Genomic DNA, 19,953 nt, shown 5'->3' with positions numbered 1-19,953 from the left:
GTCATTGCCTTGCCCTGCTTAACAGTGTTTCACAGCACTTAAATGACCATAGACATTAAGGCTTCAGAAGGGGAGTAGTTTTACGGCACGTAACCAGGGAAGTAACCGGAAAAGACTTAAAAAGGTAATTGTCACCCCCCCCCCCCCCCCCCCCACACACACCCCCTTTACTTTCAGTGTCTCTCTCTAGGTACTTTTCTTGTTTTCACTGACTGCCTGCTAGTCTGCCTCTGTTGATTTTCCAATTTTCCCTATTACTGTCTCTGTGTAGCACAACACAACATACTAAAATAAGACTTTTAGTAGAAAAAGACATTTATTAGTAAATAGTGTTATATGTGTGTGTTTGTGTGTGTGTGTGTGAACACAATCTATATACTGAATATATACATTCATTTTTCTTTCAATTGCATTGTAAAAGTAAACAAAAAAAATAATAAACAAAAAAATTTTTGAGGATGTCTCACTTTAAACCCAAGACCTATACCCCCCCATATGGTTTACTAACTATAAATAAAATTAATTAAAAAAAATTAAACAAATACAAATATTATCTTCTGTATTTCAACACACTTTTACTACATGTATATATCTCTGTTTCTCTTTATCTCTCTCTCTCTCTCTGTTTCTCTCTAGCTTTAATTTCTTTTTTTACTTTTTAACACAAACAAGGTTTGTCTAATTTAAACTCAATGTGACAGTCAGCGGTGACAGGCACCTGATGAATCTTCAATCAATTTTAAACATTTCAATATAAGAAAGAAGACAAGATAAGATAACTAAAAATAAATATCCTGAGAATTTCCCCCTTAAAATCTACACTATTCGTGTGACTCAGTAAACTCAAGATTGCAGTGGTTTAAAGATTAGCCAGGTTAAATTGATATTAAAATTTTAGTCAGGCTCAAGACTAGATTTAAACCTCCACACTGCCTGTTGTTTAAGTTAATCATCCTAAGGGCTTCCACTAACAGACAAAACAGAAAGAACTTGACTGTAGAGCATTGAGTTGCAGAAGACAGATCTTTGAAAGCTGATTCGGTGGTCTTTCTTCGCCAACTGCCACAGTCTTTCTCCAGGATGTCAGTTCCAATCAGGTCCTATCTTCTGTCCTCCGAACCAAATCATCACCCACACCACAGATTGCTTGAATATGAACTCATAAATTTGATACTCTGTTGGGTTTGGGGCTTGACGGAGGTGCTGAGAGTTAGGATGTGAGGGGGCCCATGAGCCCGCCCAGTACGCAGTGTCATGTTCACCGAACAATCAGCCGTGTCCATGCAGCAGGGTAAACAACAGAGGCTGTCAGCTGGTGTCAGGTTCGGCCTTTTCAAAGCAAAGAGTCCAAAATGACAGATGACTGCTCTAAGTGTGGCTGACACACCGCTGATAATGACGATTTGAATGCTGATATGAAAAGTTAAAGTGAGATGTGTAATGGAGATATTCTCCCCAAAACACACAGAGCTGACAGTTATTACAAACATACTGCTGTGAGGAGAGTGAGACACTTTCACTGAAGGCAGCTGATTTCTCTGATTCGGGAAATTTTAAAAGAAATAAAATCCTTGTAAAAATCAAATGTTAACTTGAATGTGCAAGTTTGCAAAAAATGCTTGAATGTAATGCTCTGTTGAATAATAATAGATTCTATTATTATTGTAGTTATATTTTATTTTATATTTTATATTGACCATGTGACAGACATAGAAGCATTAAATAGTAGCTTGTTTTTGTACTTATGATCAAATTTTATTACTCATGTAACATAATTTTTATTGTCTTTTTGTGTATATAAATCATTTTAACTAAATTATGAATTGACTACAATGTTGACATTTATTGATTTATAGATATTGAATCTTCTCTTTCAGTCATCAATATATTTTCACTTGGCCTCCTGAACTTTCAGTTCAGTTTCAAAAATATATATATAATTGTATTTCAGTCATTCAGTCATTAATGTAACAATGGGTTCGAGTTGCATTCTTACTGTAGCTTCTGGACACTAATCTTAATTAAGTGACAGGGAACAGATGCATATGTGTAACTTAAGATTATATATTGATTGGGGGTTTCATCTGTGGTTAAGATTTAACACTGAAAGCTTGATAATTATGCTGCTCTCATTGTATGTATTTTAAGCCATTTTTATTTTTTTACCTGTAGTAAAATAAGTCAAGTATATATTGGAATTAGACTTATATTGCAATAAATTATGGTTAAATGATAATCTTTCGAAAGCAACTCAGATGTGAGTTACAAATGTATTCCATACCAGGGGAACCAGATTACTTGACAGTAATCAAATAACTTAATTCATAAGTATATTAATATATAACTGAGTGAAAATGTATGAAACATGACTTATGTGTTTATGGCTAGAACAGAAGAATGTACTGTATGAGATCTTAACCACATTTAAGATTCCTCACTGTAAATCAGTTGTACCTTTCAAAAACCTCTCCATGAATAAAGTGTGCCTGCAACATTCTCATTAAATAAACTCCAGCTAATCTGGCCAGGGTTCATGGGGTTGACGCACTGCAAAAACAACATGTCTGACACAACCGGCACGAGCGTGTCCGTAACCTGAGCTGGGCTGAACTAATGTGCCAGGGTCCAGGAACGCAATGCAGAGAAAAAGCCCAGTCACAGCCGACCAACAGCCCACGGCTCAGCTCTCCGGACCCCCAGCGTGTTGGCCAGGCATGCACAGTGGGGTTCTGCCATCTGGACACATTTCTAGCCTGACAGGGGCCATGGCTGCAGTAAAGACCACATTCACCCACGGCACGTTCCAAAACTGCCACTCCACACTAGATATAAAGCAGACTAGGGAGAGGGACTGCAAAAAAGCAGAGATTTGACACAGAAACACAGGAGCACTTACACACCGCAACCCATCTGTCAGCCATTATGCACACAGCCCTCAGGCTGACAAGCACTGCTATAGCTCACAGAAACAATGAGTGCAGGTTTATTAAAAAAAAAAAAAAAAAAAAGGCTCTGGTACACAAATGTCGAAGAGGAGTAATGCATACAGTATTGTGTGTGAGAAATCTATTTTACTCTGAGAAAAAAAATACTAGTGTAATTGTAGACTTAGTTATTCATATTAATTACTTTTGTAATTATTGTTTTGGTCTGTTCATTCGATAATTTTATTTCTGTCATCCATTTGTACAAATACACAACTTCAGTTTAGTACTCTAAAATTCACTACAAGACCTCATAACTGTATCTAAAAAAGAAAAACACCAACATGACTACTTTTCAATTAGAAGAGTTAGGCTAAATAAATAAATGCTAAATATAACAGGAAGGAAAAAATGAAAAAAGTGAAAAATGAAAAAAGTTTAAAAATTCTAGCATAACAGAAAATTAAATAGTAAATATAAACTATAAACTAAAATTTTACCTTCTTAGTGGACTTAAGTGTTCATAAATAAGGTAGGAGGAAAAGTGACTCAACTTTTGAATGGCCTGTAAACCTGTGTGTGAAAAATATGTTGAAATGCCCTGTTACCCCATGCATATGTGTGTGTGTGTTACTTATTTAATTAAAGCCCCAGGCTTTCCATAAGATCATACTGAAATAAAATCTGCATTTGGTCTGTTGGTTTTGGTTTTGCAGTACTATATTTCCTTATGTGAGAGACTTGCCTGTTGTTCTTGGTTTTGAATTTGCATTGAGCTTAATGTAATGGAGGCAATAAACCTAAACATAAATGTACCATTTAATATGCAATAAAATGTTATGATGGGTAGTTTCTTACCAGGAATGTTATGTGAACTCATCTTTACTGGCTCACTGCTTGTGGCTCTAGGAAGAAAAGCATTTAAGCCAGGTCTGCAAGAAATGCCATAAACATCTTACTTGTTTACTGTATTTTATTATTTGTGTGTGTGTGTGTGTGTGTGTGATTAAAACCTAAATATTTTACATGCTTACATTAAAGATGTTTTTTTTTAATTAAAAAGTATGGGGTAATGGGGTAATGCAATTGGATGAGCAGGTAGACCAATCAGATTCAGGATCCTTTCCTATTGGATAGTTTTAGAGTGTCAGTTACGTTCTACAGGGGAGGAGCCTAAACATAATCGGAATTTTCTGCCCCCTAGCGGTTCCACCGAAGTGGCGCTCAGTGGAATTTAAACGTTTTAGAAACTTGAAATATCACACACACACACACAGATGGCAATCACAAACGAATAGAAAAGAATGCAGAAAAGTAGCATAATGGCTATACCTATATAAACAAATGTAAGCCTATAGTGAAACGCTTAATTTGATGCGTTAAAAATGACCCAGTGATGTCCAAAAAGGTTTACCCAGAAACATGTCCCAAGTATCCATACTATTTTAGTTATTTGTGGTGAGTCGTAGAAAAAGTATAAAGATGTAAAACATTCATTTGCTATGCGAGTAACATAATATGGTGATTAAAAAAACATGTAGCCCGAAAATTAGGCTAAATACACTTGATTTAACATTTATTTTAACGATTTATATTCGCGTATATTCAAAGTTATAGTCATAGTTACTAACACGCGGTAACCACATGTACATACTTCTTCGCATGTAAAGAACATCTAAAGGTTACGTTTTCATTGATGGTACAGTTTCACAAGTCGGACATTTAATAAATAAGCTCGTGTGGCAGACATTATTCCCGTTAATCAAGTATTCCCTCTAGCGGTCACCGGCTGATACTACAAGTTACACGTTACGTGAGTTTAAGGAGATTTGCAAAATGACCCATTAGTTACAGTACTTAAAAAATAAGACAATCTATCAGTATATTTGCTTTATATTTTAGCAAACATTTGCTCTATAATTATGGGCTTGTTTGTTTCTATGTTCTGTTACATTGGTAAAAATTCCATCCAACCAAAACATATTATAGCCCATTTATTACTAAGTTGTTACATCATGATTCTTAAATTTATACGATTTATTGTTTGCTTGCTCCAGAGTCCGGGTTCCTCCGGTTTCTTCCCATTGCCCAAACACATGCAGATTAGAGTTTCCAACTTGCCTGTAGTGCGTGTCTATGTACTGTATGTGTGTGCGATGGATGTGTACCCCGCCTCGTACCTTAAGTCTCGTGGGTTGGGTCTCTGCGACCCTGTATACAGGATTGGTTTAAATAAAGTTCAAGAACTTGAAACAAACTGTATTATTAACGTAAAATATATATAAGTGTGTGTAAAAAAATGAAATAAAATAAATAAAAGGTCGGGAATAAAGAGGAACCCTAATAATCAGCCGAAAACTAGTCTGTAACAGGTGCATCAGTAAGTGCTGCAGGGTGCGACCATGCGACCAGAAGCAGGATCAGTCGACCGCTTTAAGGCCTCCTCCATCCCTCCCTCCCTTCCTCTCTCTCTCCTTCACTTCCGCCGCGTCTCCTTATCGGCCATTTTTTTTATTTAACTCTTTCATGAAAAGTTATGTAAACACAACAAAGCTACTAAAGCTTTTGATGGTCACCTTCGCCAAAAACACATCATATGTATGATCGCTAAATGTGATATTTAAAAACAGGTGTCGGAAGAGGACGAGCCCAGGACCTGGGCTGCACTGGGAATACTGAGAACAACCTGCGACAGCGTTATCAGGTAGGCAGTGCACACTTCCAACATCTTCCAACACTTCCTCAATCAATGTCACTGAATCTCCTTAAACACAAAAAATCAATGCTATAAAAAGCCTATGTTCTGACTGATCTTATGTACACTTTATTCACATATAAAACAACGTCATTCAGAAAAAAATCCGCCATTTAGGCAACTGAATAATAATAAAAATAAATTATATTAATTATAATAAGGTAAATTACAGCATGTTGTGCGTTAGATTAAACTAATTACTAATCCTTTTAATAGTAACTGTTCCCCGAAACACACAGCTAAAATGAGCGTGAGCATTTTATTTTGTTTTATTTGTTGCCGCCGCTTAGTCATGTGTCGCTCGCGGAGGAGTCGACTCTTTGAATCGACTCTTTTATGTGAATTTCGGAAGCTATTATTATTATTATAGAGGATAATACAATTGTATTAAACAGCAGTGTGTTGTAATAATGTGTGTGCACGCAGTATTTTGGAGATAATTCTTTTTCTTCAGAATTTTTTTTTATTGTTCTTGTTTCTTGGGATATAACAGAGCTGTTTCACGGTGGATTATGGTACACGACATGTACCAAACATTTGGTCCAAACCTTTTCAAATAATCCGGAACTCTGCACTTTTATATTTGTTTTATATTAGGTGTATGTAATAAAACATTAGCTTGTTAAAATTGCAAGCTACGTATAATTATATTATCACAGTATTGGTTAGCCTATTATATTTTTTATTACTTAATCTGTAGTTGTAAACTATACTATTAAAATACTATTAAATAATAACTAAATAAGTTTACTGAGTCGATTCTTTGCTAATGAGCTGAGCCGAGTGCTCTGAATCACCAGGGGAAAAACCCGGAAGTCCATTATGCTCTGGCGCCGCCTTTGTGAACCCTATGCGCACGCGCATTTATTCTCGAGCTGGGCGGTGTTCTCCAGTATAATGTCTTTCGTAAATCTCTTTACTCTTATATCTGAAGGTTAGGAGTAAGGACGGAAATTAGAATTCCAGTCCTGTTTACTGCTGGCGTGTTTGTTTGTTTTTTTGAGACCAGCCGAGCTTTACACCCCAGTCAAACGAAGTAACATGGTAATCTGTGAAGTTGCATCTATTGCCTTAACTTCCATATGGATTTTTAGAAAAAAAAAAGCATAACTTTGAAGTACAAGCATATCATGACAACAGTTAATGGCTAAAAGGCAGACGAAGTAAATCAAAGCATATTTTAAACAAACCATGGACAGGGTGCCAATTAATCACAGTACACACACATTACAGGCGATTTGGGAATACCAATTAGTCAAAATCTGCATGCCCTTGGATTGTATGAGGAAACCGGAGGAAACTCACCAAACGCAGGGAAAGCATGCAAACTCAACGCACACAGACCTGAGACAGGAATCGAACCCTTGATACTGGAAGTGCAAGGCCACAGTGCTAACTACTACACCTTGATAATTAAGTTGTAAGTAGTTACTAGCTGCACTTTTATACCTACTCGTGGCAGCGGTTCTATGCATAAATCATATGGGCTAGAAAAAAAAATCAGGTGTGAAAAAAAAAATCAGTGTTCTTCAGTAGCTTTCCCAGTCACTGGATCTAAATCCAATAGAACACCTTTTGGATATGGGTACAATGGGGGACTCAGAGCATAAAAGTACATCTGAAAAATATGCAGAAATTGCATGATGCTAACCCATACATACACTTTACAAAATTGCCTTCACTGTGTGTAAGCCTATACTGGGCCAATACCCATTTTAAAAGTTTCCTGTGGGCAGCCCACATTGGACCAAGGCTTTACAGCCAGTGTCATGCTTATATATAAATCCATTCGCGCAATATGAGTTGCCTGCGATGAAGCAAAGTTGGTAAGAGCCTGATGTGGACATGAATGATGGGTAGCATCCAAAATGTTACCATTCTGTTGCTTCACTTACAAGCAATAAAGATGTACTAGGTGTGACTTAAACCTATGCAATAAGGTAGCATATAGGTTCAGTGCTGCCAAAGTGGCAATGGCGGTGTCATCCATTGCATTATTTCCCAAAAACCTGGGATATCCTGCATTAATTCAGGTTATAAACATGGGTTTTGATACAGTATTGAATTAGCTAAATCTAATCTTAAACATATGTGTCTTCAGGAAAACATGAGGAAAAAGCAGAATGTGAAAAACAGGAAGGCAGAAGAGCCTACAGTAGTGCAAGAGTTTGCTGTGGAAAAAATAATTCATCGGAGAGTCAACGATGGAAAAGTGGAATACTATCTGAAGTGGAAAGGCTTCACAGAGTGAGTGTCTGGAAATATCTGACAGTGTAGCTATATATGTATAAACATTTTCTTAGTTTTTGTTTCAGTACATTGGGTTGATCATTGAGCTCTGGCTCAGCTTCAGAAGTTTTACTTTTTAGATCATTTTTTAAATAATTTAGTATTACTTTGAAAATACACACCCTGTGATTTATCTATATCATATCTCATTTCCAGCTTGGGTAAATTTTCTAATGACTAAAGATATAAAACAAATCTGATGCTGATTCTACTACTTTATCTCCCTAGTGCTGAAAACACTTGGGAGCCAGAAGACAACTTGGACTGCCCAGAACTGATTGAAGAGTTTCTCAGAAACTTGGATGTCTCAGGTGAAACAGAAAGAAAGGTCAATATCCCTCTGGATCCTGTTATTCAACCCAAAGAAGAACAGACAGAGCTGGATGCTAACATTGTAAGTGACTGGGCATTTTTATGCCGTATATACAAAATGATAGAAATAAAAAGAATCTCTCCTTAAAATTAGAAAGGAATATTCACACCTTATCCCAAGGTGTGATGTATGGCTACCCTTTTAACTACTAGTTATTTGCTGATATCATTATTATAGCATACAGATAATAGACATCCCCTGAGTTTAAAATGATCGTTGTATACATGTTGGTGCCAGCAGCATCAGCAACACACTGAGAAAAAGCAGACCGTGTGTGAGACTGGGGAATCTGCAGATCACAACACTGAGACCACCAACGACCAACCTCTTATCCAAGAACCAGAACGCATCATTGGCTCAACCGACCGACAAGGAGAGCTCATGTTCCTCATCAAATGGCACGGTTCCTCTATTACATCTTTTGAAATAGTTCAAGTTTAGTATGTCTGATTTTAAGTTTATTTACAGTTTGGGCTTAAGCAGCTAATGACTGTTCTTAAATTATTGTGGCATTGCAGGAAAGACACAAATGATGTGGTGCTGCTGTCAGCCAGGGAAGCCAGTGTAAAATGGCCCAAGATGGTCATTGGCTTCTATGAGGACAAGCTAAGCTGGCACGAAGAGGAGGAACAGTGAGAACGAACTGAAAACAACATCTTGGCAGCTTTAAATGTTTCCTCTCAATCATGTCCAATGGATTTTCCTGTTGTGAAAGGTCATGTTGTGAAAGTGTGTAAATTCCCAGACACTGTGAAACATGTCATAGCACACTGAACTCCACTGTAGGGTGATATGTTTTAACAAGTCAATCAAATGATCTAGATTAATGAATAAATGGTTGGATAATCAGTGCTGTATTGAACTGTAGGTCTGTTTAAAGTGTTACCTTATTGCTGTACAGTCTTTCAAATTTGACTTGAATTGAAAAAGAGGCCAATGGCGGTGTCATCCATTGCTATATACTAATGAGAAATTGTCTAGGATTAATCACTGTTACTGTTGGACTCTGTATAGCTGTTTTAGCACTTCTACTGTGATTAAGACCAGTGATCTGTGAAATTTGTAGTTTTGTTCATTTGCACAAAGAAATACAAATGTAGCATTTAAAATTGTTTCTTTAAAAGCACTAATAGCACAGTGTGCTATTTTATTACATCTCAGCCAGCGCAGTGCATTGTGTTGCGAAATGTACATTCATGGACTTTTTATGGTTTATTAGTGGGTTTTAAAGAGGATCCAGAAACTCTTGTTGGCTTAATAAATGTCAGATTAACTTGAGAAAGTCTCATTCCTTTAAATGTACACTATTGTTGCCAATTTTTTTAATAATATCTTTATATCAGATTATATTACCAAAATAATAAGTATTTTAATTACAGAACAGAACGTATGGTTTAGATGTACAGTAGTTTAATGGAAATCTTAGTTTTGATTTATTGGTTATTCGATCCATATCATCTTAAAAATAAAATGATCTTTAACAGGCTTAATGTAATGTAAATGTGATTAACCTTTCTCCATCAGAAATCAAAAGTAAGAAGTACAGTTTTATATAAATGGAAACACGTGCTCAGCAGCATGAGTAATTCCACAATTGCTACAAGCTTTAAAAAGTTCCCAACAATTTAACAACTTCCCTTTTTGTCTCACAGACATTTTGTTGTACTTTGAGCAGCAGACACTTTATTGTGCTGCGCTACCTATATAGTCCTATGCAGGAGTTAATCAGTGTGTGGGTCCGGGATCCTCGCATTCAGAAGGATGACTTCTGGCATGCATATCTGGATTATGAAATCTGCATACATGTAAGTGTTCTTACTAACTAATAAACTATTTAAGATCCTTCTATTTAAGATCCTTCTATTTAAGTATGATGCCAGTAAATCTATGTCTCTCATGCTGCTCATAGACAAACAGCTTGGCTTTCAATAAGAAAAGCTCTTGTGTTCGAAGGAGGTATAGTGAGTTTGTCTGGTTGAGGCAGAAGCTGCAGGAGAATGCCTTGCTTGTGTATGTACCCTTTTAGGTCTTTACTGGTTTAAAAGAAATGTAATATTTATGGTGCTTACAACGTTTTACTAAAATACACTAAAGTACTAATGACCAAAAGTATATTTACACCTTGACCATCATGCCCATATGTGGCATATCCTCAGCCTGTTTCCACAAATAATGTCTTTTCATGCTGTAGCAATACAATTTCCTTTTAAAACCATAAAGATACCCAAACCTGTTTATCCATGACAATGCCTCTCTACACTACAGTAAGTAGTCCATAAAGACATTCAAAAAGAACATTTGGGTCTAACACCTAGGTGTCAACATACTTTTGTCCATATCTGTAAAGTATCTGAAAATTCCTGCATACTGTAAGTATTGTGAAATACTTACAATACTTGTAAGTATTTCACAATGCATATTGCATGCATAACATTGCAAAAATTATCATTGTTGGTATATTAACTGGTTTGTTGGCCTGTGATGTGACCTTTAGAGTGAATCTTCCTGAGCTTCCCCCAAAGAACCCCTTCTTCAGTCTCAACAATGCCAGACAGATCACTGCTCGCATGGAAGGACTAAGGCACTTCCTGGAAGAGTAAGTGTCCCGTATTACCATCCCTGTGACTAAGTCCTGTGCCAACTCCATATGTGCCTATGATGTCACTTGCCCGAACCTTTTCCATGAATCATTATGATGAATATGAATTAATATATGTAAATGTACAGTAGTATCATGTAGTATAATATTTTAAGGATTTAAAAGTGTTACTTTCATTCCTGTGTGTTTTCTGTAGGATCCTGCGCAACCCAGTGCTGCTGTCTGATAGTTGTCTGCACCTTTTTCTCCAGTCTCAGTTGAGTATAAAAAATATTGAGGCCTGTGCTGAGGGCAAGAGCCACTACACTGTCACTGAAGCTATTCAGAACTTCCAGACACAACGCTTTGGCTCTGAAGAGAAAACACATGATGATAGGGAAAATGATTCAGAATGACTGGCTTTTGTCACATTTTATTTTAGTCATGACTCTTGATTAATCTCTGAAAAAAAAAACTATTAATCATAGTGTGTTTGCCAAAGCATCCAGATTTCAATGTGTCCAACCCAAATAAAATAAATGTTACATACAATGTAATTGCTAAATGATTAATATAAGCTGCTCTTCCACTTTCATTTTTTTGTGCTGTGACTATGTACTCTGTGTATATAATATTTATCTTTATTGCCCAATAATAAAGCCTTATTGGGACTGAATTTAGCATGTGGTCTCTGTATAAAATATTTTAATGTTTGAACCACAGATGGGTCTTGAGAGTTTTATAGGATGAATTTACTGTGCCCTTGCAAATGATCCTTAACTGTCTGTGAACAAGCCAACCCAAAGGATGTTTTAAGTGAGGCCCATGAGAGATGAATTCTGGATATTGTGTACATCATTGTTATGCTAAGTGTCATAATTATAACCCAGAAAGACTCATAACACAAATGTATCTAAAAAATTATTTCCCAATTGGTAAATCTGAGAAGTGTTTAAAACTCTGTGTAATTTTGGTCAGCAGGTGGCGCTTCAGCTATGTTTATTTTGCTTACAGGTTTGCTACACTACTGAGATCCCTAGTCTCCTGGTCCACTTTAGTCTTATGTTATTTTGTAAATGTGACTTTGATGTGTTTTCACTACAAAAAAAATTAAATTAAAATATATCATTTATTTTTTAGAATTTGAATGTGATGCTGTATATGATACCTGAAATAGACTCTTTATCTGAAATAAATCTCTTTCCTTCCTTTTTCCATCTTGAAAGACTCAAATAGTCAAAAATAGATACGGCTCTCATGTCTTTGTCAGAAAAGCATTATACAGTATTTTCTGTTTCAGTCAACAGGTTGAGATGTTTCTCTAATCACCTGCTCCCTGAACATCGTTCCCACACCTAGGCTTCCCCATAAGGACCATGTCAGCTGCCTGCCACTGGCTCACTAACAATGGAGTGTCTTAATAAGCTCCCCATGCAGTCATCCGCCTCTTAGCAAAGCTGACAGGCGTGGGACCGCGGAGCTCCCAGTGGAGTGTCATAGGATGCGCACACACTCACACATACCTGAGACGTATGAGCAGCCCTTGCTGCAGTTTGAGTGGCCCACCACATTTGACAGGTGTGTTGGTTAATGTCATTAAGCCGTCATTCTGTCCACCTACCATGCTGAAACACTCGGCCTCTTGGCCAACTTCTTCATGAGCCGGTCATTCAGCAGCCCAGATGGAGAAAATGACATTTAAATTTTATTGCAAAGTCCATGGTATTCCACACTGGCAAAAAGTACACTATGACCAGATATTTGTGGAAATCTGACCTTCACATTCATATGTCTGCTTCCCCACCCTAACCTCAATCCCACTGAACACCTTTAGAATGAACTGGACTGCTGACTGCACTCCAAGCCTCCACACCCTACATCGGTGCCTGGCTACATTAACGCTTTTGTGGTTCGATGAACACAAAACTCTATGGACACGCTCCACAATCTAGTGAAGAGTGCAGGTTAATATAACAGCATGTTCAGCAAGTACATAGGAGAGCGATTGTTTGGTGTCAACAAAAAAATATAAAAGCAACTGAAAAAATCATCATAATAATTCTGCCATTTTTGACATTTATTTTTGTAAAAGTTGACACAGGAGGGTGGCATAGTGGGACAACAAGTAGTTTTGTTGCCTCATGATTCCGTGATCCTGGTTTGAGCTCGGGGTAGTGTCTATGCAAAGGTCTACATGGGTACACATGGGTTTTTTTTGGGATCTCCAGTTAATTACGTGTACAAAGGACTGACCTTCTACCCAGGGCCTTTTCCTGCCTCATGCTTAGTGAGAAAGTTGTTTTTGTTTTTTATGTGTTTATCACGAGTAATTATGTACAATAGATTCTTTTATTTTTTTCCAGCATAAATTTATATATTTTCTTAAATTAGAATTTTTACACAATCAATAATTAATCAAACTGTTCTGCTTCTTTTGTTGTTATTTATTGGGTGGACTTACATTTAAACATTGTACTTAATATATTCAGTGTGTAATAAACTATATTAAATGCATGTAAAACCTTAATTTACAGTAAATGTGCAAGGCTGCAGCAGAGGCTACACTACTCTAATGTAACATGCCACAAACTGTAACATGTCTGACACATTCGCTACATTAATTAGATTATCGTGTCTTCCTGTAGTGACAGTGGTATTCATTATAAATTCATAATGGGAAGAAACAAAGGGCTTCTGGCTCCATGACAGACAGGTAAAGGCACCTCTAGCCCTCCTGCGCTCACTATGGACTAGAAGGGCAGGGGCGAGTGCACCAAATTGGAAATGGGAGGACTCTCCACTGAAGCTGTCGTATTAATCCTCTCAGGGACTGTCGATGTGCTCATAAAAGGAATGTGTGTGTGTGTGTGTGTGTGTGTGTGCGTGTGTGTGTGCGTACACTGCTCACATTACCCCTCCCTTCCTTTTCACACACTGTAGTAATGAAGCTGTCATGGCTGCCACAGTGTGGATGTGGCTGATATTCAAATGGGAAAGCCATCACCTACTCATGACAGAATAGTCCAATTAGAGGCCGAGGGCAGAGACCAGGGCCAGGCAAAGGTACGCCTCCTATATCTTCACCAAGAAAAGCAAAAACGGTGTAGGGTTTCAGTGTTCACTGCGGACTTACATGACGATCCATGGCAAGCTGTTACAGCATGAATTGCTCTCCTGTGATGTGTAGAATGTATGGATACTACTACTAGCTGCTACTAACTTTACAGGATTTTGTACCTGCCTTAGATCTGAGGTATACTATAGGATGCATGTATATGGGCATATTGCTGTGGTGGTTATTGAATGTATTGAATGTCTAGTTCACCTGGAACATGGACATAATTTATGTCACACTGATGGCAAGACTTACTGTATTGTTTTCTGCAGATGTTACAAAATCTTAATATTTGAGCCTCACCATAAAAATAGCCCGGACGTCAGACTGTTCTGTGAATCTAAACATAGTATCAAATTTCCCAGGACAGTAACGAACTACTGACTCTGCAAATGTTTACTTTACTCACCTTTAGCCAGTTACTTTGAGCTGTCAAAGTCAGCCGCCATGACAACACTAAAAATCCTCCACACTGAAAACAGTACTACCAAATGCCAGAGCCCATACATTAAACAACAACTGCTCCATATGGGACTCGTAACAAAAACCAACTTTGTAGAAGGATCCCGTGATAGGTGTCTAAGTTGTATATTAATGCTGAATGAGCTGAATGTTTCTCAAGCAGAAGCTGCAGAAGGAGAGAAGGGAAAGCAACGGCTCCGCAGGGGACGCAACCATCTGCTGCAGGGCACATCAGCGCTTCAGTCGATTCCAATCACAAATCAGCACACTCATGCATACACATGCGCACACACCTTGGATTTGACCTTTACTTTGTCATAAGCTATAAAGAGAGCATGAAATGAGATGCAAATCAGTATCTATGCATTTATCCTTGTTGTCAAAGTGTGTGAATGACAAATGTCCATTTTTCTCTACACAAATAAGAACCTACCATATCCAAAAGTACTCTACCAAGGTCAGCTTCTTGATGTTTCAAAACAGTGAGCTGAAAAAGCAACCTCTTGATCATTGATAATCGTTAATCAAATGAACACAAATAGCACTTCAAAAAGAAAACAGTTATTCAATCATATTAAAGGAACCACCTGGGAGATTAACAATCCGAACACGTACATAATGAACTCGAATCTGCATGCAAGATCATGCAATAACTCATTTGTCTTTCATAAGAAGTTATGGAGGGGGTTGGCTTTGTGTGTCCCATCTCCACATCGAGCTCAATCTGAGAAACAGCTCTCTCTGTCACTGCTACCTGATCCGGACATTTTCCCGCTGTCAATCACACGTCAAGTGGGAAATGAAGCTGGATGTAACTTGTCCCTCATTCATCAAGCCTGACAGGCTACCTTTGCATGGTTACACTTGGTTGGGTGCCAGCAGCATGAAGCAGACAGTGATGGTACACACTAGATCGAGATGGCAAAATTAGAGAGGAATTATGGCAGCTGATCACTGGTGCAGTGCCATTTGGCTGGGTGTTAAATGTCATCAATGACCTGTATTTTTTAGCCTTTGACACTGGGAAGCACCTTATCTACACATATGGAGCATTTCATTGAAATGCCCTGGTGTAAGTGATGCACTGATATTATCTCTAAAGCCCAAAGGACGGCGATGTTTTTGAATAATTTAGATGTTGAAGCTGATGGTCAACAAAGAAAAAAAAGGCCCAGCATCACCTAAACACAATAAAAATGTTCTTTCCTTAGAAGAATTAATCTGATATGTAGTCTATAATAGCACTTATACAATAGAGCCATCTCCACTGACATCCAACTTGCAACTGATACACGTTTTAAAAGACCTGCCCTAGGCTTCTGCAATAGCACTGAGATATGTCTCTTCAGGAAAAAAAAAACTCAGCTTACAAAAAAGGCTCAGTTATACCCCATGCCTAAATCAGTTGGTGCCTATGATTGCTTCTGACACATTTTAAATGGGTTTGTGTGCTGGCCTTTAAAAAGCATGGTTTCCTGAGGTCCTCACAGTGGGGCAAATAATAGCACTAAGCTAATATCTCGTTAGAGGGGGGAAATACAGAAGGGAGCTAGAGGGAATAGAGGTTGGTGTTTGCTGGGTAAGCCGTGTGCGTGTGTGTGTGTGTGTGTGTGCTGGGTGGTGAGGGGGTGTGCAGAAGAGGACTCGATCTCTCGAGGGCCCCTTGTATCCCTGCCAGGTCATATAAATCAGCATGCAGCTTGCGGCCGCAACGAGCTAGAAAATAAAAAAAGCATAAAAGTGTCGGAGTGAAATAGAGGGAGGGAGAATTCTTTTATGATGAAACTAAATTCTCCTTACTCGGCAATAGATCCACTGCCCAGGTCTGATTGTTTATTCCAGACGCCATTCATCATCGCAATACCACAAATGACTCAAATTACCACACCTGCTACTCATATAATGCTCTTACTATGAGTACTTCATACTCACGTAATTTAGGCAAGAATTCCTGAAGGACAACCTAATGTTACACTGCACATATGGACAGAAGTATATTAATGCATTTTAGTTATTAGTTTGCATGTGACACAGAAGGCATGTTGTTGCACTTTTATGAGGAATCAACTAACAATTAAAATTGGACTAAAGAGCTGCAGTGGTATTCATTATTATTATAACTAAATAATAATGTATTATATTAGGCAGCACAGTAGTGTAGTTGTTGGCACTGTGGCCTCGCAGCTCCAGGGACAAGGGTTCGATTCTAACCTGGGGTTTGTGTGTAGCGTTTGCTCCATGTACTCTGGTTTCCTCCCACAGTCCAAAGATGTGCAGTGTAGGCTATTTTGCGTTTCCAAATTCCCCACAGTGTGTGAGTGAGCAAACAAGTGTGTGTGTGCGCTTGTGTGCCTTGTAATGGATTGGCAACCTGTCCAGGGTGTACCCCGAATCGTCCCCACAGATAGGCTCCAGGCCTCACGCCAACATGTACAGGATTGGTGGTATAAAGAATGAGTGATTATATTACATTGTGAATGATAATTATAAATTAACTTAAATACTTAATATCCTCATGGTTTTAGTTTAAGGTGCTGTTTACCTATGTCTATATTTGAAGTGCAACCACATGCACAATTAAAAAAAAAACAAATGTTTCCTTTTAAATTTATGCTTTTTAACTTGGCTAACAGCCCTAATGTCAAAATGAGTCTGGAGACACAACATTAAGTGGCTGTCGGTAAACAAAGTCCAAAGTTCTCCATACATGGTTAGGTTGTGATTCAGCCCTGGCCCAAGAAAGCACCTTTTCGGTGACCTCCGAACATCGCCTCTACTTAAGGTGCTAAGTCATCTCTGGATAACTGACATCTAAAAAGAGAAGCCTGCCCTAGTTTTGAAAAGGGCATGAGCTTCAGCATTGATGCTGCTAAGCTTAGCACTCCTACCCTGGACATGATTCCTCCACTTCCATACATGCGTACACAGTGTGTGTGAGAGAAAGAGAGAGAGAGAAAGACTCCCTTAACAGCAAACTGAGAAAGCGCAATGCTGAGCCTGACTTAGGGTAAGTTTAAGTTTACATCCAAAGGCATGCGTGAGAGTGACAGCATGTGTGTATCTGCAAGTTTAACATCTACCAACTTAAACAGTTTGGCAACTCATGCCCTATCTCAGATAACAGCAGTATCATCTGTCATTCCAGGGTACTCCTTGTACTGACAAGCTCACCCCATGGGCATGCAAAACAATTCGTCATTTACTAACAAGCACTGGGTCTCTCAACTGGACAGCTGGAGCACAATCATATTCCTGGACATCATAAGAGTAAACAGGACCATAGCCCAGTAAATAATCACGCCATGATGAGGTAGCCAAGGGCATGGGCGAGATGTTTATAGCAGGTGGACAAACACCTGTCATACTTATAGTGCTGATTTATTCTGGGAAAAACTTCAGCACATATGTCTCTTCTAGCTGCCAAGCTGATCTCTCTTTCTTTCACTGCCAGTGCTCCTCTTTTTTTGGGGGGGATGTTCTAGTGCAGGTGTTACGACATTCATCAAAACATTATGTAATTTTTTACAAATCTACAGTGCTTAAGACAGTAACCTGGCAACATTTAGACAATAGTTTTTTAATGTATAACCTATTACGTTAAAAAACTTCAGGATGTAAGACAATTTTACCATCTCCATTGAAGGCCACTTGTAGAAAAACATTTTATAATGTGGGTTGTGTTATGCCTTTGGATGGCCAGTGCACCCAGCCTCAGAGAATGTAAGGTTGTGTCCCAAACCTCTTGCATACTGATCAATACATATGCCTAAGTAAAACAGACATCAATGTCATTGCAAAATACCCTTTATTGCGTTAAAATGCAATTCGGGATTCAGCACAAGTGTTCACAAGTCACAATAACTTGATTATGCACATCATTATCAAACTGGCAACTGTCAAAGTTATTGAGTTCCAATAAAAGAGCAAACATTTCTCATTAAGAGGCTTTTAGTCAACCATTGATACAGCAGCATTACTGCAGCATTACTGTACTTGTTCATTACCATTGCAGTAGAGTAACCATGCTTTTTATGCATAAAAAATTTTAAAATAAAAAAAAAAGAAAGAAAAAATCTACCCTAATGTTACCTATAACATAAATTCAGTTTAAAGGAGAAATAGCTACTGTGCTGTACCCTCTCAGTGCATTACTCTCGGTTAAAACACAGGAAGAATGTAGAAGGCTTACCCTGAGGCTCTGCATATACATGACGCAGCTAGCCTTCTAACTCTAGTTCCTTAAATACAGTATAGTGAAGAATATAGAACAATCACCTAATTTCCACAGTTTTATATCACTCATTCTGTGTTATTAGTTTATTTTTTATTTCATTTAATTTCACTTGTGGTTAGGACTGTCGCCTTGCACCTCTAGGGTCCGAGTTCGAATCCCACCTCGGGTTAGTGTGCATAAAATGCATGTTCTCCCCATGCTTGGTGAGTTTCCTCCCACAGTCCAAACATATGCAGATTGGGATAGTTGGTGTTGCCAAACTGCTCGTATCATGTGAATGAGCGTGTGATATGTGTGTGCCCTGCACTGGATTGGAACCCCGTCCAGGGTGTAGCCTGCCTCGTGCCGTAAGTCTCCTGGGATAGGTTCCAGGCCCCCCGTGACCCTGTATACACAATAAAGCTGTATAGACGGTGAGTGAGTCATTGTTTATTGTGTTTTCCGGATTGTTAAAGAAACACACCAGAGTATAAAAAGCCATGTGAGGAAAGGTCAAATCACTCTCTCCTGATAAAACCAAGTTAAAAAACAGTAAGGATAATTTAATTGGCCATTCATTAGTTTTGCACAAAATAAGATGGTAGCAAACCTTCCTTTTTTAGCCAGTAAAAACCAAGTCATTCTTAAACAAGTGGAAGTGACCTGGAACATGCATTTGTATACACATTTCTCAAAAATTTCAGACACATCATTATAAAGCACTAAGTAAATCACTCTCTATACCATACAGGATTTACAGAGTCATGAGAGACCTGAAGCCTATCCCAGACAATTCAGGGCAATAGGCAGCTTCTTAAGGCACCTTGACAACCCATCACAAGCACACACATGTACATACCGTACTCACTTACACACTGCAGGGAATTTGGAAACTCTGTATGTCTTTGGACTGTGGGAGGAAACCAGAGTACCAGGAGGAGCACAGAGAGAACAGGCAATTTCCACTCAAACAGACCAGAGCAGATGTTGTGCCCTAAACCCTGGGAGAGCAAGGCCACAGTGCCACTGCGACACCATGCCGCCTAGAATCAGTCAGAGTTAATTGAGAGAATGATTCACAGCAGCTCTGGACCAGATCATGCAATATTTTCTTCCCTAACTTAGTAAGCATGTTAAACACACACACACACACACACACACACACACACACACATACATAAGCACCATAAAAATGAAGATTTAAAATAGCTTTCATAATTAAAATCTTCATAAAACATTAAAAT

The 19,953-nt window shown here is 38.3% G+C and overlaps 2 protein-coding genes across 4 annotated transcripts; both read left to right on the top strand.

Moving 5' to 3' along the window:
• Positions 1 to 5,404: 5,404 nt before the first annotated feature.
• On the top strand, positions 5,405 to 9,623 carry cbx3b (chromobox homolog 3b). Of its 2 annotated transcripts, none has more exons than XM_053495153.1 (5): positions 5,405 to 5,628; positions 7,781 to 7,926; positions 8,197 to 8,362; positions 8,582 to 8,739; positions 8,860 to 9,623. In XM_053495153.1, exons 2-5 carry the CDS (start codon positions 7,787 to 7,789, stop codon positions 8,975 to 8,977), a joined length of 582 nt encoding a protein of 193 aa, XP_053351128.1. In that variant the 5' UTR covers positions 5,405 to 5,628; positions 7,781 to 7,786; the 3' UTR covers positions 8,978 to 9,623. The 2 variants fall into 2 exon arrangements, with proteins under 2 accessions (XP_053351128.1, XP_053351127.1); XM_053495152.1 differs by having other exon boundaries at positions 8,579 to 8,739.
• Positions 9,624 to 9,866: 243 nt separating this feature from the next.
• snx10b (sorting nexin 10b) lies at positions 9,867 to 12,172 on the top strand. 2 transcript variants are annotated; one of them, XM_053495155.1, is made up of 5 exons: positions 9,867 to 10,146; positions 10,251 to 10,351; positions 10,836 to 10,937; positions 11,137 to 11,196; positions 11,934 to 12,172. In XM_053495155.1, exons 1-5 carry the CDS (start codon positions 10,054 to 10,056, stop codon positions 12,031 to 12,033), a joined length of 456 nt encoding a protein of 151 aa, XP_053351130.1. In that variant the 5' UTR covers positions 9,867 to 10,053; the 3' UTR covers positions 12,034 to 12,172. The 2 variants fall into 2 exon arrangements, with proteins under 2 accessions (XP_053351130.1, XP_053351129.1); XM_053495154.1 differs by lacking the exon at positions 11,934 to 12,172 and having other exon boundaries at positions 9,973 to 10,146; positions 11,137 to 11,595.
• Positions 12,173 to 19,953: the final 7,781 nt, after the last annotated feature.

The sequence above is a fragment of the Clarias gariepinus genome, chromosome 4, assembly GCF_024256425.1.
Source record: "Clarias gariepinus isolate MV-2021 ecotype Netherlands chromosome 4, CGAR_prim_01v2, whole genome shotgun sequence".
In the NCBI taxonomy this organism is placed as follows: domain Eukaryota; kingdom Metazoa; phylum Chordata; class Actinopteri; order Siluriformes; family Clariidae; genus Clarias; species Clarias gariepinus.
This window is presented reverse-complemented; position numbering and strand designations above follow the sequence as displayed.

Bases quoted from the DNA above. Each gene is read 5' to 3' on its own strand.
- cbx3b (XM_053495152.1), top strand. From the start codon at position 7,787: ATGAGGAAAAAGCAGAATGTGAAAAACAGGAAGGCAGAAGAGCCTACA. The intron at 8,363-8,578 runs GTAAGTGACTGG...TGTTGGTGCCAG, and splicing joins CAGAGCTGGATGCTAACATT to CAGCATCAGCAACACACTGA. The intron at 8,740-8,859 runs GCACGGTTCCTC...GTGGCATTGCAG, and splicing joins CTCATGTTCCTCATCAAATG to GAAAGACACAAATGATGTGG.
- snx10b (XM_053495154.1), top strand. From the start codon at position 10,054: ATGCAGGAGTTAATCAGTGTGTGGGTCCGGGATCCTCGCATTCAGAAG. The intron at 10,147-10,250 runs GTAAGTGTTCTT...TGCTGCTCATAG, and splicing joins ATTATGAAATCTGCATACAT to ACAAACAGCTTGGCTTTCAA. The intron at 10,938-11,136 runs GTAAGTGTCCCG...TGTTTTCTGTAG, and splicing joins CTAAGGCACTTCCTGGAAGA to GATCCTGCGCAACCCAGTGC.